This window comes from Rattus norvegicus, chromosome 8 (assembly GCF_036323735.1).
Source record: "Rattus norvegicus strain BN/NHsdMcwi chromosome 8, GRCr8, whole genome shotgun sequence".
Taxonomy (NCBI): Eukaryota; Metazoa; Chordata; class Mammalia; order Rodentia; family Muridae; genus Rattus; species Rattus norvegicus.
This window is the reverse complement of record NC_086026.1, coordinates 47,845,747-47,864,249: the sequence shown is the minus strand read 5'-3', so window position 1 is coordinate 47,864,249 and position 18,503 is coordinate 47,845,747. Positions and strand designations below refer to the sequence as shown.

General features: G+C 35.4%; 1 protein-coding gene across 1 annotated transcript; it reads right to left on the bottom strand.

Moving 5' to 3' along the window:
- Positions 1 to 13,895: 13,895 nt before the first annotated feature.
- Or8b54b (olfactory receptor family 8 subfamily B member 54) lies at positions 13,896 to 14,837 on the bottom strand. The gene has a single exon (NM_001000804.1). The coding sequence runs from the start codon at positions 14,835 to 14,837 to the stop codon at positions 13,896 to 13,898; it is 942 nt and encodes a 313-aa protein (NP_001000804.1).
- Positions 14,838 to 18,503: the final 3,666 nt, after the last annotated feature.

Below are 18,503 nucleotides of genomic sequence, written 5' to 3'. Positions count from 1 at the left end.
TATTTAAAAAAATTTAAATGGAGTGTAACCACAACTCATATAATTGTATAAAATGAATGTGATTAATTAGTATTGAATCTTGGGATATATGAGAAACAAGGAAATAAACAAAACAAATTCAGAATGAAAACAAATAATCCAATTCAAATATTAAGAAAAGATTTCAGCAGACATTTCTTCAAGGAATATATATACATATATATATATATATATATTTCAAATCTTTCATAAAAGATAACCAATATCACTATCAAGGAAAGATGAATCTAAACTATAATTGGGAATCCACCTCAAAACCACAACAGAAGGAATAGTTACACAAAAATAACTAAATTAAAATAAGTGTTGAAAATAAAACTTACATAGGGATATTTAGAAATTCAAATACTTGTAACCCTTTGGAAGGAATATAAAATACTATATATCTATGCAATAAGGTACAACAATTCCTGGGAGGGAAATAAAAGACTTATATGTATAAAATTCAGCAGATCTGCATCTGAGAATACATTTAAAGGATTTAGAGATTCCAAGACACATTAGTACTTATTCCAAATAACAAATTTGTAAGAAAAATGTGGAAGCTACCAAAATCTCCTAAAATTAAGTTTTAATGTATTTCAGCCCTTCAGTAGAAAAGCATATAATTATTATGCAACATGAATAAAGTGTGAAAACATACTGATAATGTTATAGTCCAAATAAGAAAAATGCTATCAATATAATTTATATGAGGTACTTCCAGTAAATATTAGTATTATCAGAAAAATTGATGAATAAACTACGAGGAGGCAAAATTGATAAAATGCACAAAACTAAAATTTCTTCAGTGTAATAATGATAGTTGTACATTATTACAATATATTCACTAAGACTAAAATGCTTATTGGAAATAATTAATAATTTTCTAACTTCATCCCCATCTTTCTCTCAAAAATACTCAAGAAAATCTTTCTCCCTGGAGGTTCTCTGACTAAACTGGTTAGAAAAACTGGTAGGCAATTTTTATGTTCTTTCCCACCTTCCATTTCTTATTCTCCAGTCTCATTACCAGTCTTGTAGCAGACAACTTAAAGGAGCATGCCTTCCCCCTCTTACTCCATTCACTGTGCACTTTACAGACCCTATGGCAGAGACAGTTTCCCTCCTTTCTATGGGTCTTCTCAGCACTACTCAGAAGTTGAGGGTCAGAAAATCAAACCAACAAAGCCATGAGCATAAATGAACACCTAGAATTATAATCAACCCAACCCCGGATGATTAGACACCAGTAACAAATACAATCAACAACAGCCAGGATGATATGTCTCCGCTAGAGCCGAGTAACCGTACTATAGTAGACCTGAGAAATGCAGCATATCTGAGGAAGAAGCAGAAGACTTTAAAATATGATTATGTTCAAAGAAAGGCAAACAGGATGTTAATAAATCCATTAATGAAGTCTGTGGAAATATGAATAGTGGAATCAAATAATAATAATAATTTCAAGATATGAAAGTCAAAATAGAATAAAAGCAACAAAACCAAACACAAACAAAAAACAAAACAAATTGAGGAAAAACAGGGAATAAAAAAATATAAGACCTTGATCAGGAGCCTCAGAGGCAACCTTCACCAGCAGAATAAAAGAGAGGAAAGAGAGAATTACAGGACTTGAAACATGATAAAAAAAATGTTAAATCTAACAAAAAAATAGGAACAAAACAGCCAGGAAATCCAGAATATTATGAAAGACAAAACGTAAAAGTAATAGGAATTGAGTTTGAATTTTGATGGTGATTGCATTGAATCTGTCGATTGCTTTTGGCAAAATGGTCATTTTTACTATATTAATCCTGACAATCCATGAGCAAGGGAGGTCTTTCCATCTTCGGAGATCTTCAATTTATTTTTGACACTTGAAGTTCTTGTCATACAGATTTCACTTGCTTGGTTAAAGTCACACCAAGGTATTTTATGTTCTTTGTGACTATTGTGAAGGCTGTCATTTCCTTAATTTCTTTTCCAGCCTGTTTACGTTTTGAGTAGAGGAAGGCTACTGATTTGTCTGAGTTAATTTTATACCAAACCCCTTTGCTGGAGTGGTTTGTCAGGTTTAATAGTTCTCTGATAGAAGTTTTGGGGTTACTTTACTATAATATCATCTGCAAATATTGATATTTTGACTACTCTCTTTCCAATTTGTATCCCTTTGACCTCATTTTGCTGTCTGATTGTGTTGAAAAGGACTTCCAGTACTATCTTGAATAAGTAGGGAGAGAGTAGGCAGTCTTGTCTAGTCCCTGATTTTAGTGGGACTGCTTCACGTTTCTCTCCATTTAGTGCGATGTTGGCTACTGGTTTTCTGTATATTGCTTTAAATATGTTTAGGTTTGGGCCTTGAATTCCTGATCTTCCCAAGACTTATATCATGAAGGGATGTTGAATTTTGACAAATGACTTCTCAGCATCTAATGAGATGATCATGTGGATTGTTTCTTTGAGTTGATTTACAAAATGGATTATGTTGATGGATTTCCTTATATTGAACCATTCCTGCATCCCTGGGATGAAGCCTTCTTGATCATGATGGATGATCGTTTTGATATGGTCTTGGATTTAGGTTGTGAGAATTTTATTGAGTATTTTTGCATTGATATTCATAAGGGAAATTGGTATGAATTTCTCTTTCTTTGTTGAGTCTTTGTGTGCTTTAGGTATAAGTCAAATTTTGGCTTCATAGAAAGAATTGGGTAGTGCTCCATCTGTTTCAATTTTGTAGAATAGTTTGGACAGTATTATTATTAGGTCTTCTGTGAAGGCTTGATAGAATTCTTCAGCAAGCCCATTTGGTCCTGGGCTTTTTTGGGTTGGGGGCTTTTTAATAACTGCTTCTATTTCTTTAGGAGTTCATGGGACTTAGAAAGAGCAATTTGCAAATTCATTTGGAATAACAAAAACAAAAAACAAAACAAAAACAAAGGATAGTGAAAACAATCCTCAATAATGAAAGAACTTCTGGGGAAATCACCATCCCTGACCTAAAGTAATAGTGATAAAAACTGTATTACCATACAATTCAGGACAGGGAGATGGATCCATGGAATAGAATTGAAGACCCAGAAATGAACCCACACACCTATGGTTACTTGATGTTTTTTTCCAAAGAGCTAAAACCAATCTATGGAAAAAAGGACACCACTTTCAACAAATGGTGCTGGTTCCACTGAAACTTCACATGTAGAAATATACAAATTGACCATTCTTATCACCCTGTACAAATATAAAATTCAAGTGGATCAAGGACCTCCACATAAAACCAAATACACTCAAATTAATAGAAGAAAAAGTAGGGAAGAGCCTTGAACACATGGGTACCGGGGAAACTTTCCTGAACAGAACAACAATGGCTTATGCTCTAAGATCAAAAATTGTCAAATAGGACCATATAAAACTGCAAAGCTTCTGTAACATAAAGGACATTGTCATTAGGACAAATGGCAACCAACAGATTGGGAAAAGATCTTTACCAGTCCTATATCTGATCGAGGACTAAATTCCAAAATATACAAAAAACTCAATAATTTTGACTCCAAAGAGCCAGATAACCCAATTAAAATGGGGTATAGAGCTAAAGAAATAATTTTCAACTGAGAAATATCGAATGGCTGTGATGTACCTAAGGAAATTTTGAATATTCTTATTCACTAGGGCAATGCAAATTGAAACAACCCTGAGATTCCACCTCATATCAGTCAGAATTGCTAAGATCAAAACTCTGGTGACAAAAGATGCTGGCGAGGATGTGGGGAAAGAAGAATATTCCTCCATTGTTGGTGGGATTGCAAGCTCATACAACCACTCTGGAAATCATCCTGGAGGTTACTCAGAAAACGGACATTGTACTAAGTGAGGATCCAGCTATGTCAATCCCAGGCATGTAAACAAATGATGCTCGAACATATGACAAAGACACATACCCCACTATTTTGGTAGCAGTCTCATTTGTAATATCCCGAAGCTGGAAAGAACCCAGATGCCCTTCAACAGAGAAATGGATAAAGAAAATGTGGTTCATCTACACAATGGAGTACTACTCAGCTTTCAAAAACAATGACTTTACGAAATTCATAGGCAAATGGATGGAACTAGAAAATATTACCCTGAGGGATGTAACCCAATAACAATAAAAGGATACTTGGAATGCACTCACTGATAAGTGGATATTAGTCCAAAAGCTCAAATTACCCAAGATACAATACACAGACTACATGAAGCTCAAGAAGAAGGACTACCAAAGTATGGATGCTTCAGTCCTTCTTAAAGGGGGGAACAAAAATATTCATAGTAGGAGATATGTAGATATAATTTGGAGCAGAGGTTGAAGGAATGGCCATTCAGTCTGCCTTACCTGGGGATCTAGCCCATGTGCTATATATATGTATATATATATATATGTATATATATATATACATATTATATATATAGTAATATATATTATGTATATTATTTATATTATACAGCCACAAAACTTAGACAATATTGATGAAGCCAAGAATTGCATGGTGACTGGAGCCTGATATGGTTGTCTCCTTAGAGGTTCTGGCAGAGCATGACATACAAAGGTGAATGCTAGCAATCAACCATCGAACTGAGCATGGGGTCCCTGTTGGAGGAATTAGAGAAAGGTCTGAAGGAGCTGAACGGGCTTGCAACCCCATAAGAACAACAATACCAACCAATCTGAGATCCCAGGAACCAAATCACTACCCAAAGTCTACACATAGACAGAGTCATGGCTCCAGGTACATACGTAGCAGAGAATGAGCTTGTTGGGCACCAATGAGAGGACATGTCCTTGGTCCTGCCAAGGCTGAGTCCCCCATTGTAGGGGATGTCAGAGTAGAGACGTGGGAATGAGGTTGTATGGGGAGGGGGAACACCCTCATAGAAGAAGGAGTAAGGGTGATGGGATAAGAGTATTTTGTACGGGAAACCAGAAAATGAAATAACATTTGAAATATAAATAAGAAATAACCAATAAAAAATTGTAGTTATATTGGAAGGAAATTAAACCCAGGTCAAAAACAGAATATATTTTAACCAAAAGCATACAAGAAATTTTTCCTAGCCTAAAGAGTTGCCTACAGAGGTATAAGAAGCATATAAGAATACCTAGTACAATGAAGCAAAAAGAATTCCCATAGCATATAATAACTAAAACCTTGAAAATACAGAACAAAATAAAGAATATTAAAAGGTATAAGGGAAAATGTTCATGAAATTTGTAAAGACAGATCTATTCAAACAACACTTACCTTTTTAGAGACTGCAGTCTCTAAATGTCAGGAGAGGCTGGACAGGCCTAAAGATTCTGAGAGAGCATAGATGCCAGTCCAGACTACTATTCTCCACAAAAATTTCAATCACAATATATGGAGAAACAAAAACAGTTCACAATAAAACCAAATTTAAGCACCATATTTCTATAAATCCATTTCTACTGGAGACACTAGAAGAAAAACATTTAATGTAAAGAGATTAAGTAAACACACACACACACACACACACACACACACACACACACACACAACCCATAAAATGAGTAATCTCAGAAGAACAGTTCAAAAACTAGAGGATTCCACATGCCAACAAAATAACAGTAAACAATAACAATGGTCTTTGATAGCTCTCAACATCAATGGCCTTAATTCCACAATAAAAAGACACAGACTAACACATTAAATATGCAAACAGGATTTTTCTTTCTGTAACATCCAAGACAGACCTCAACACTTATACTCAATATTATCTCAGGGTAGAATGTTGGAAAACATTTGCCAAGCAAATGGACCTGAAAACCAAGATGATGTAACTATTGTAATATCTGACAATAATAAACATTAACAAACAGGATCGCATCAACATGAGAAACTTCTACACAGTGCAGGACACAATCCTTTGGACAAAAAGGCAGACTATACAAGCTCACATTGCTTTTACAGGGTAGAAAGAGTGCCTTTGAATTGACGTTTCATAACTTTTAGAATAAAAGGCACTGATACTCAGCCATTGCTTTAAGAAAGCTAGTAATTTCTTCTTTTAGGAAGATATAAGTAAATTTGAAACAGGTGCTTAGACAAGATAATTTTTACTGAAATTTAATTCATGTTTTTTTGCAAAAAGAAATGTTAAGTGCTAATTGGAAATTTGCTTCGAAGAATGTCAATATTCTGGTATTCTGGCTGGAAACTGAATGAACTTAAAAAACAAAACAAAATACTTTTTTTTCTATGTTAGGCAGTGAGCTTCAAATGAGAGCATCGTAGAGTTTTTTGTTTTTCTTTTAGATTTTTTTGTTTCTGTTTTTGTTTCTGTTTGGCTTTGTTTTGTTTTTTTACTGACCTTTTTTTAAAAAAAATATTGGATATTTTATATTTACATTTGAAATGCTGTTCCCTTTCCTGCTTTTTTATCCATAAGCACCCTATCTCATCCCCCCTACCCTTCTTCTAAAGGGTGTGCCCCCATGCCAACCATCAACATTCTTGCCTCCTCACCCTGACAGTTCCCTACAATGGGGGGTCCAGTCTTGACAGGACCAAGGGTTTCTCTTTCCACTGGTGTCCAAAAAAGTCATCCTCTGCTACATATGAAGCTGGAGCCATGAGTCTGTCCATGTGTACTCTTTGGATGGTGGTTTAGTCCCTGGGAGCTCCGGTAGGTTGATATTGATTTTCTTATGAAGTTGCAAGCCCCTTCAGCTCCTTCAATTCTTTCTCTAATTCCTCCAACCAGGACCCAGTTCTCAGTTTAATGGTTTCCTGCCAGCATTTGCCTCTGTATTTGTCACACTCTGCCCGAGTCTCTCAGGAGACAGCTTTATCAGGCTCCTGACAGCATGTACGTCTTGGCTCATCAATATTGTCTAGGTTTGGTGGCTGTACATATATGCCCAAGTAGGGCATACTCTGAATGTCCATTTCTTCTGTCTCTGTTCCATACTTTGTCTCCATATCTCCTCCTCTGAATATTTTTCTTCCCCATTTTAAGAAGGACTGAAGCATCCATAATTTGGTCGTCCTTCTTCTTGAGCTTCATGTGGTCTGTGGATTGTACCTTGGGTAATTCGAGCTTTTGGGTAATATCCACTTATCAGTGAATGCATACTAAGTGTCCTTTTATTGTGATTGGGTCACCTCCCTCAGGGGGATATTTTCTAGTTCCATCCTTTTTCTATGAATTTCATAATTTTGTTCTTTTGATACCTCAATAGTACTCGATTGTGTAGGTGAACCACATTTTCTTTATCCATTTCTCTGTTGAAGGATATCTGGGTTCTTTCCACCTTCTAGATATTATAAATAAGGCTGTTTTAAACATTGGGGAACATATGTCTTTGTTATATGTTGTAGCATCATTTGGGTATATGCCCAGGAGTGGTATAGCAGGGTCCTCAGGTAGTGCAATGTCCAATTTTCTGAGTAACCTCCAGATGATTTCCAGAGTGGTTGTACGAGTTTGTAATCCCACCAATAATGGAGGAATGCTCCTCTTTCTCTACATCCTTGATTTTACCTGAGTTTTTGATCTTAGCCATTCCGACTGGTGTGAGGTAGAATCTCAGGATTGTTTTGATTTGCATTCCCCTGCTGACTAATTGTGTTGAGCATTTCTTTAGGTACTTTTCAGTCATTTGATATTCCCCAACTGAGAATTCTTTGTTTAGCACTGGAACCCCTTGTCTAATATGATTATTTGGTTTTCTGGAATCTAAATTCTTGAATTCTTTGTATATATTGGTTATTATCCCACTATAGGATGTAGGATTGGGAAACATCTTTTCCCAGTCTGAGGGTTGTCATTTTGTCTTAATGACAGTGTCCTTTGACATGGGTCATTTCTAAAACATGTACAGAAAAAAAGGACTGTATATCAAGAATGTAAATAACCCAAATTAAAATGTGGTGCAGATCTAAATAGAGAAAACTCAAATGATCAATAAATACTTAAAGAAATGTCCAGTATCCTAAGCCATCAGAGAAATTCAAATAAAAATAAGTTTGAAATTTTATCTTATATCTGTTAAAATGAATATGAACAAAACATCTGACAACTCATGTTGGTGAGGATATGATTAAAAGGAACCATCATTCATTACTGGTAGGAGTATTATCATGTATAGCCAGTAGGCAATCATTTCGGTGGTTCCTTAGAAAGAACACAATATCCCCCAAGGCAAGGGGAATAGAAAATCATGGTTGTAGGTGATGTTGTTCTATCAGTTAGGAGCTAGGATGACAACAATCCTTTTTCATTCTAGCTTGTTGGTCCAAGCTATTTTGTGCTTAGGGCTCATAAAACTCAAATCAAGGCAGTTCGGCATTAAAGGAGGAATATAGACAGAAACCTACAGACTGCCATGCCACCCACAGACTGGTCCTCCAGTGTACATCACAAGTGGGCCATAGATAGGTGCTTGCCCACATACCACGCAGTTTGTAGAGAAGATGTCACCCAGGGGCCTGCCAGCGTTGTGAACAATCTGCACCTGTAGCTACCATAATATGTGCATATGTTGCAGTCAGATCAAAATGAAAGAGAAAGGCAGAACTAGACACTGGAGGATGGGAAGGGCTAGCCTGTTATGAGTGGTCAGTATTGCTGACCATGGTGAGGTTCCAGCATGAGCTGCCACTGATAGCAATGTCTGAGTCTATGACTAGACAGTAGCCATGCTCAGTGTTGATGTCCATGGCTCATAGTACCTCTAGAGAAGATTGAGATGTCAGATGGTCAGTGCAGTTACAAGTGATCATCTGGATATCCATCTCCTGTGCAGAACTGGCCTCACAGCTCACTAAAAGCTGTACTCTGGAGAGAAAGATTTATCTTTCCCTACTGGTTGCAATCAGGAGAGTAGACTCTGGGCTTCACCGGGAAACCACAGTGGAGCTGGCCCTGTGGCAGGGGTGTGGGTAAATCAGCATCTAGGGCCTGAGTATGGGAGAGCTGACCCTGCCATTTATCTATGATGGGAAGGCCCACGTACAGAGGTAATGGCCCACTTCCATGTCTCCGTCTCCTGCAGTTTGTGGTTGATCTCCAGAACCCGAATATAAGAACCTATTGCTAAAAACAATATCTATACAATTCATTGACATGTCAAAATCTAGTTTGTGCCTGTCTAGAGCCCTTACCACTTTTGACTACTGTTCATGGTACTAAAAGGTAGTCTTTTTACTATCAAAGTACAAACTAGAAGAAAAAAAATACAAATTCAGCTATAAACACTTGTGTGTATACTGTGAATTACATGTTAGATACTATATTGACAGAAAGTCTCTGGGGACTATCCAACTAATACATGACTGAATTTAAGGCCCATTATATGTGATGGAACTGGTCCCCAACACAGCTTGCTTGGCCAAAAACCTGAGACTAGATTGTCTAGAAATGTTAGGGGAACCCAAAGGTTATTGTCTTGCTAAGGACTACCACAATAAAATGACTCCTAATTACTTTAATCTATACTCATAGATAAATGTCTTACTCAGCCACCATTAAAGAAGTTTCCTCCTAAATACAGAGACCCACAGTTGAGGAATGTAGAGGGCAAGAAACCTTGGACTACTCAGTCCTAAATGGGATATCAACAATGGTTCCATCCCCTTACTGTCCATGGATCCCTGGCAAGAAGAGGCAGAATGAGTTTAAAAAGCAGAAGTGTGGGGGGTGGAGGACATCAAGGAAACTGAATTCTAAACAAGGCAGGAACAATATATTTGAACTGAAAGGGTCTATTGCTTTATGCACAGAGCTGGAACATGCTCACCATGCTTAACCCAGATACTATCTCCAATCAATATCCAGTCAATAAACACTCTTAAATTATACTCACAAACACACACACACACACACACACACACACACACACACACACACACACACACACACACACACATATATATATATATATATATATATATATATATATATATCCTCTAATATATTCTCACTGGACATAAAAACCAATCTTAATGCAAGGCTTCATGGTCAACATTAGATGACAATATAATATAAAATGATCTTAATGGTTTCTATCTACCTATCTACCTATCTATCTGTCTGTCCTCTATCATTTATATATCTATCTGCCATAATGCTTTGTGTATTTTTTATTACCATTTATCTTTTAGTTATATACTATGGTTTCTCATCTGGTGCTTTTAAGGGATTTCTGTGCAAACCAATCTCTGTGTCACTACCTCTATCTGTACTTCTCGTGATTACTCTTTGGACCTTTGTTTCTCTGTTCAATTGTTTTGTCCTGTGCAGGTTTGTTTATCTTACTTTACTGTCGTTTTTTTTCTTTAAGATTCCTACAGTTTTTTAATGAGAGAGAGTTAAAAAGATGTGGGTTTGGGTAAATGGGATGTGGGGAGGGGTCTGGGAGGGATTGGGGAAGGGGGACTATAATGAGACAACAAACATGTTTAAACAACTGAGAAAATATAATCATAGAACATTTTACAATACCTTCTTGACTACAGCATTGCTCCAAGCATGGTACAAATCTACATCTGGGATATACTGACTTTCTATTACAGAATCTATGTGTTCTATGGGAACTCCATATCTGACACAGTACAGGGACAAAACCAATGCCTTTATTCAGAATAGGCTGCTCTGTGGGCTTTCTCGGTTATTATTTTTCTAACGTGAGACGTTTAGTAATTGACATTTGTACAGTTCAAATATTAGTACCTTTTCTGCTCTCTATGAATTAATATATTACTCAATTGCATATATTTCCTACCAAGTTTGAACCTTATTATATTATAATAAATAGTATATCTATACAGTTATTTACAATATGAACACAATTCTATGTAAAACATGATAAAGACTTTAAACAATGTGATTGTTTAAATTGTAATGATTTTTAGTATTCTTTTTTAAAAATTAGTTGAAATTTTCAGACCACATTTTGATCATGTTCACACTTTCCCTCCAAGTCTTCCAAATTCCACTCACCCTTTAACCCATTCATTTCTTACCTTTTTTATTTTTTGTTTAAGTCCACTATGTCCAATTTTTGCTGTGCATACATTCTTGAGAGTGTGGCTTTCTACTGAAACATCATCAACGTTTCAAGCCACCCCCTTATACAAAACTGACTCTCCCTCAGCCTTCAGGCTCCAACAGCTTGTTGGGTATGAATGGGACTTAAAACCCACTTTCCCTCTCAATATTAGGATTGTGTCTACCTTGAACTTTCATAGTTCCTGTGCATGATGTCACAACTTCCTAGAAATAATATGTGTAACTACCTATTGTGTCCAGAAAACACTGTCTCCTTGTGGCCATCTACCATCTATCACACTTTCTATCTGCTTCTTCTGCAGTGATTCCTGAACGTTGAGAGGAGGAGTGTGATATAGTTGTCCCAGCAGGGCTGAGGGCTTCATGGTCTTATGCTCTACACCTTTACCACATGTGGATTTCTGAGTTGATCACGGGACTTGTTCTGTTTCATTATTACCGATTTTGAATTCAAAATTCAAGTTCAGTCATGGCATTTTTGATTGTGATTTGGAACAAGTCAGAGACACCTCTGAGTGCTGGATGAAGCTCTTGTCTACTTTGGTTTCTGAAATTTTTCTAGTTAGCAGGAAGGTTGACAGATAACATACTGAAAAGGAAACACTGTGCATTGTTCCTCCTGGGGCTACATGTAGGTACAGTAAGTACTACTGATATGGTCTGTAGTTAACTTAATTCTCTCTGAGAGAGACTTTAAATCATGAAGATTACATTAGACTTCTCACTGAGGAAAACAATGGCCTCGCCCTCAGGATGTAAATCGTTGCAGGGTGGGATTTCAATATATAAGGTTATACATTTTTTACTTCAGAGTCCATCTTATGTCCCAACCCCTTCATATTCCTGATCATAATAGTGGAATGTTCCAAACTGGAGGTAAAATCCAACAGTGTCAGAATCATAAACATTAGGGAAGTGCAATCAAAAATAAAAGGAATTTTACAAAAAAATTTATGTAATTTACCCAGTTTGGAATACAACTCTATTGTACTACTAATAGGCATAATAAAAATATTGTATATGAAGTAAAAATTAAAAGAAACTAATCCACATTTCCACTTTTTTAAATAAATTAAATTTGAAAACACTAAAGTATATTGATATTAAAGTCATTTCATGTATTTTGCTAAACACTTAAAATCAAAAGGCAGGAATTAATCTATGCCAAACACTCCAAACCAAGCACCTGACATCAAAATCACTTATGCATAAATTCTCAATCCTAAAAGATGGAAATAGGAAATCTGAAAAAGTGCATGTTATTACAGATATATTTTTAAAAATATTTATATAAATTGAGTCATAGTGTTGCATTGGCAAATTCAATTCTGTTAATTTTTACAGGTCTCTCTTAAGAAAAATTACAGAAGGACTACAATTCCAAGAGGACTGTTACTACATTTTTTTATTTATGAACTATATCTTCTAAAAACTCTTACTACCATCCCAAAGGAATCAAAATATTATCTTAAAATTCATTCAGGAAGAATGCATGAAACAGGAACGATGGGGTGTTTTAATTTTATACAAAGCACTCTGCCTTCTAGAATTAATTCTTAATTCTTTGGTATTAAGTAATCTAACCCATTATTTCTCCAGAAAAATATCCTACTTTTTTCCTAAGTATCCTACAATACAGAAAATGTAGGTTCCATTTTCTCCATTGTTTTATTTCAAAATAATTTCTCCTATTTTGAAAGGATGAAATATTGACTACTATGTGTTCTGAAGTTGACTCCTTTCTTCTTCATTCTTCACAATGTATCCATACTATTTTCTCTCCACCTTGAAACCTCATTAGCTCATTTTCAATATGAGTAACTAGTACCGCAAATGTTTTATGAAAAGAGGGGGGAAATTATGGAAAATAAAACTGCACAGAGTAACACAAAATCAAATCAAAGTGCTGCTTAAATTTTCATTGGTGATTCCATTTACAGAGATCTCTACCTGTGTCTGACACATGCATGTGATAATTCTCTTTTTTCTTCCATGATTCCTTTAGATTAAAGATCAGTGAAAACTTTGAAAGGGCTTCTTCAAAAAGAAATCAAACTTGAATGAACAAAAATAATGAGTCATTCATCTCAGAAATACACTTTGCTACATTCATTTTTTCAAGGAAAAGGAACTCCAATAAAACAACTTGCATCAAGAAAAAGTAATATAATTCTTATGTAGATTTATAAAAAAGAAAGAAAGAAAGTACAGTCAGAAAATATGGTGAAAATATTAGTCATTTTTTTGAAATTCAAATTACAAAATAAAAACTTGTAACTAAGTAAAATTATCCCTTCATTCTTTCTTTTGTTGTGATTGCAGAAAAAGCTCTTAAAGCTCTTAAAATATAATAAATAATGTGGGAGGCTAGCATTCTGATGAATGATTTTGTTCTTGTTTTTTTACCTTAGGAAGAGAGAGAGAGAGAGAGAGAGAGAGAGAGAGAGAGAGAGAGAGAGAGAGAGAGATTTTCACATTTTAACAGACATTTTTCTCTTCACATGATGAGTAAAATACAACTGAAAAGAATATTTAATACACAGAATTTACTGTTTCAAGGTATGCTATATTTACCAGTGAGGAAGGAACAGTTTGTGTAAATTACACACTGGTATTTAAAAGCAATATATTCTTCAACCAGAGAAGAAAACATGAAGACAGGATGTCCTGGAGTTATCACTTATCACTATTTTAAAGAGGCAAAAGGCTAAAAGGAACAATAGTGAAAATATTTTTCAATATGATATGAACATTTATTTATATGTGTGTGCTAAAATATGTATTAAACATAGAAAAGATCTACTTTGTAATTATAGTTTAAAAACCTTACTCATATTCAAGATCTTTCTCAGGGCAACTTTAACATCTTTGTTTCTCAGGCTGTAAATTAAGGGGTTCAACATAGGAACCACAATGGTATAAAAAATAGAAGAGATTTTTCCTTGATCAATGGATATTGCAGATGGAGGTTTCAGGTACATAAACCCACAGGATCCAAAGAACAGAGAGACAGCAGTAATGTGGGAACTGCAGGTGCTGAAGGCCTTGGACCTTCCCAGAGTGGATCTTATTTGGAAAATGTTGGAGAGGATATAGCCATAAGAGATAAAGATTATGACACTGGGCAGAATGATGTCTTTCCCCCCTACAATGAAAATTTCTGTCTCATTGACATAGGTACTGGTACATGAGAGCTGCAGCAAAGGAAGAAAATCACAGAAATAGTGGTTAATGATGTTTTCATCACAAAAACTAAGTCTGAGCATGCAACCAGTGTGGATCATAGCATCAGCAAATCCCATCAAATATGAAGCAAGCATGAGATAAGAACACACCCTTGGGGACATGATAGTGTTATACAAAAGTGGATTACAGATAGCAACATAGCGATCATAGGCCATTGACACCAGTACATAGAATTCAGAAATTATAAAAAAACAAAAGAAGTAGAGTTGGGACATACATCCCATATAAGAGATAAGATTCTTCTTTAGTATAAAATTCATCAGCATTTTTGGTGTGATGACAGAAGAATAACAGAGATCTACAAAAGATAAATTACAGAGAAAAAAGTACATAGGAGTATGTAGGTGAGCATTTAACACAATTAAAATTATCAAAGTCAAATTACCAAACACTGTTATCATATACATTAATAAAAACAGTAAGAAAAGAGGCATTTGGAGCCCAGGCTGGTCTGTTAATCCCAAAAGAATGAATTCAGTCACAGTAGAACCATTTGCTAGAACCATTCTTTTCTAAGAGAATCTGTGGACAGAAAAATACAGCAAAATTGGAGAACAGAATAGATTTGACAGCAATACCTTCTCCCTAAACAATGAGGTATATGCTGACAGTGGCTGCAAGTGCTCAGCATGAACTTAAAGAATAACTTGCCAAGTATGGTGACACATACCTGTTATTCTAAGCATTTGAGAGGTAAACACAGGAAGCTCAGACTTTTCAGATTATCTAGTCTATACAGCAAGTTTGAGTCCAATGTAGACTACAAGAGATACTGTGTCTAAAGAAAAAGATATATAAATAGACAGACAGGTTTAGAGACCGACAGAGAGGATAGGAATCAAAGAAGAAAATTTTCATGCTACATGTTAATATATAATATCTTATACCCCATATTAGAGTCTGAAAAGTTAAAACCAACAGATTATCACTAATTTCACCATCAAAATTGATCCCGTTTTCTAGTGATGCCATATTCTAATCTAACAGCTAGAAAATTCGGAGGAGAAGAATGAAGTGGTATAGGCAGGACAAAGTTGCCTTATCTCTTTGTTGTAGAGTGCTGGCTTCAAAGAACAATAGCCATTACCTTCTTGTTAAATGGAGCTATGATTACTTGCCAATGACCCTCTATTTCTCTGTGTCTTGATATTACCTCACAAGAGAAGAGATTTCAGTAGACCATCAAATGAAATTCTGGCTATTCTATCTCTATTCAACATATACATAATTCTGATTCATTTTGCATAGTGTTTTGAGGTACTGTGTATATTGAATATGAAAGGTTAGCTAAAGAGGATCCTTACCTATGCATCTATGAGGAAATAATCATCCATGCTCATGTAAGACTTTTCACTGATGTATTGCTGTGTTCATCATACCTCACTCGTGCTACTGTTAGTTCAATAAACTCATTGATTCTTCAATTTACACTTTAATAGAATCATTACTTTGATACAGGTCTGGTGCCCTATCTTAGCTACATAGATATCGGTTCACATATCCCTTGGAAAAGTTCATATAGCACTCACCTACCAAGTCTTCAAAACTTCACTTTCTCCCCAGTATATCTATCAACATTAGATACCTGGTGATGATGGTGTCACAAATTGGTGTCACTAGAGTTGGAAATGTGGAATCAGCTCTTAAGAAATGCTGCATACAGTATTGCTTATGACACAAAGAAACCCAAGAATGCAAAAGAGTGGCTCATGGAGTAGAAACTTACTGAAAAAGTCCTTTGCAAAAAATCTGTTCAGAGTCTGAATGTTCTCTGCTCACCTTCAAGATGCTTATAGGAAAGACACTTAATTTTAGGGCTGCAAGAAATGGAAACAATGTGTGCATCTTCAGTCAATGTACAACATTTCAATGTGGTCTAATGTGGAGAGATAAAAAGCAAGACATTGAAGTAGAAATACCTAATGCTGTACACCAAATTGTAGTTAGGTTCACCTAATCAGACAGGAGCATGTTAGTTGCTGGTGTCAGTAAAAAAAAATCAGTTGTGCAAACCAAAGTTTAATTTTTTTCAGGTATGCAGCAAGACTGGCTTCTAATATTGAACATGTTGGCTATGGTTTGCTTACATGTTGAATTTCCTAACAGGACATATCTTAAACTACCTTTACACTCATTGTATGCACATAAAATATTTAAAAGAATCTCATGTATAGGGGATCATATTTGAATTAGAGTCCTTGTTGAGTCATTTTAGAGTGAATATTTTAGTCAAACCATAGTTATTATTGTCATATATACTACTTAAAACTTAGGGGTTTACCAATGGCATGGTTAAATAAAAAATCATAATAATTAAAATAAGTAGAAATCTTACCCTTTTTTCTGAGAGAAGTCCCTTTTTTAGGCTATGAGCTGTCAATACCTGTATTTATAAAGTAATGCAGAATTAAGCAATGCCTGCTATAACTAGCTATCTTTCTGAGCTACTAGTCATGACATATAATTCTTAATCTTCTGAGGTAAAATAGGAAATGCAAATAACACTTCTTATTATCTCAATATGATAGATGCAGGGTTTTTGTGGTCCTAGACAAGAGATGCTAGAAAAAGACAGAAAATGAAGCAATTGCAATTATATATTGTGCAATTGTGTATCTTTAGCCACCTGGGGACTCAATATTTTAACCTGCTTTGGCCTTCTCTTCAGGGATTATACACTGTCCAATCTTGAACAATAGTGAACTTCTGCCTTCCATTTTATTTTATCCAAAGAGGAAAGTTGGTAGTGCTCCACATAATCTATCCCCACATTTCCATATTACTTCACCAGTTTTCTTTACATTAATATACTAATGTATTTCAGGTATCATCTCACTGATATTTCTCAAAGTTACTTTTATGTTAGTTTCTGTTATAGTCTGTGTGTGCTTACAGTGTCGTGGACCAAACTCAATTCCTTATATATGCTCCTTCTATGACTGTGTTACAAACCTAGCTTTCCAAGATCACAATTTTTAAATATAAAAATATTTTTTAAATTTTAAATATTTTAAATATTTAAATATTTTAATTAAAATATTAAAATTATAATATAATTGCACCAATTCCCCATTCACTTTTCTCCCCTCATCTTCTCCCCTCAAAATCTCTTCCCTCCAACTTCTCCCATTTCACACCCCATTTTCCAGTTGAAAATCTCTTCTTGTCATATTATTGTAACATGTACACATACTCACATAAGCATACACACACAAGTGCACACACACACACACACACACACACACACACGTATAATTACAGTCTGCTGAGTCATTTTTTGTTGTTGTTGGCCATTTATATTGAACAACTAAGTACTGGAGCTTGCAGAGCCCTAGTACTTGGCATTTAAAAGCCAAAAGAAGCAATTAAAGAAGGCTCAGCCTTAATAGCAGTCAAAGCCCCAAGATAGAAGGGATTAATAGAGAAGCTGAGGCTTTGTACTATGGACAGAGCATAGGAGAGGCTATTGTTGAAAATGCAGCTTAGTTACTAGGTACAGCAGTAGATTCAACATTTTGTAGACACTGATACTATGGGACAACCACCAAGAAAAACACTACCCATGGATTAGAGCCTACATGAGCCTACTAGGCAAGTAATGCTTGTGGTGGAAAGCCATCCAGAGATACTCCAAAGATATTTAGTGAATCTAATACTCAATTAAGGACAAACCATGAAGAAGTGGTCCAATATATTCAACCTGTCATTGGGTCACTAGCTGTTTTATAGCCTTTGACACAAGGTAGAGTCACCTGAGAGAATTCAACTAAGAAATTTCCAGCATTTTGGGCATTTACTCTTGTTGTTATTATTGTTGTTGTTATTATTATTATCATTATTATTTTTATTATTATTAATATTATTATTATCATCATTATTATTGGTTGGTGTGGGAAGATGCAATCCATTGTAAGTAGTGCCTTCCCTGGATTTTGATCATGGGTTCTATAAAAAAGCAGCAGCAAGCCAGAAAATCATGTTATATTTTTGCAGGTGGCTTAAGGAAAGGATAGAAGCCAGAAAGAAAGAGGCTTCTAACTTTGGACAGGACACAAAGAATAAACTGGCATTGTTTCATCCATGTGGGTTGATTGATGAACCAATTCCTCACACCATGGAGACAGTTGAGAGAATGCCTTCAGATGGCTGTAATCTTTACAGGTGTGGGCATC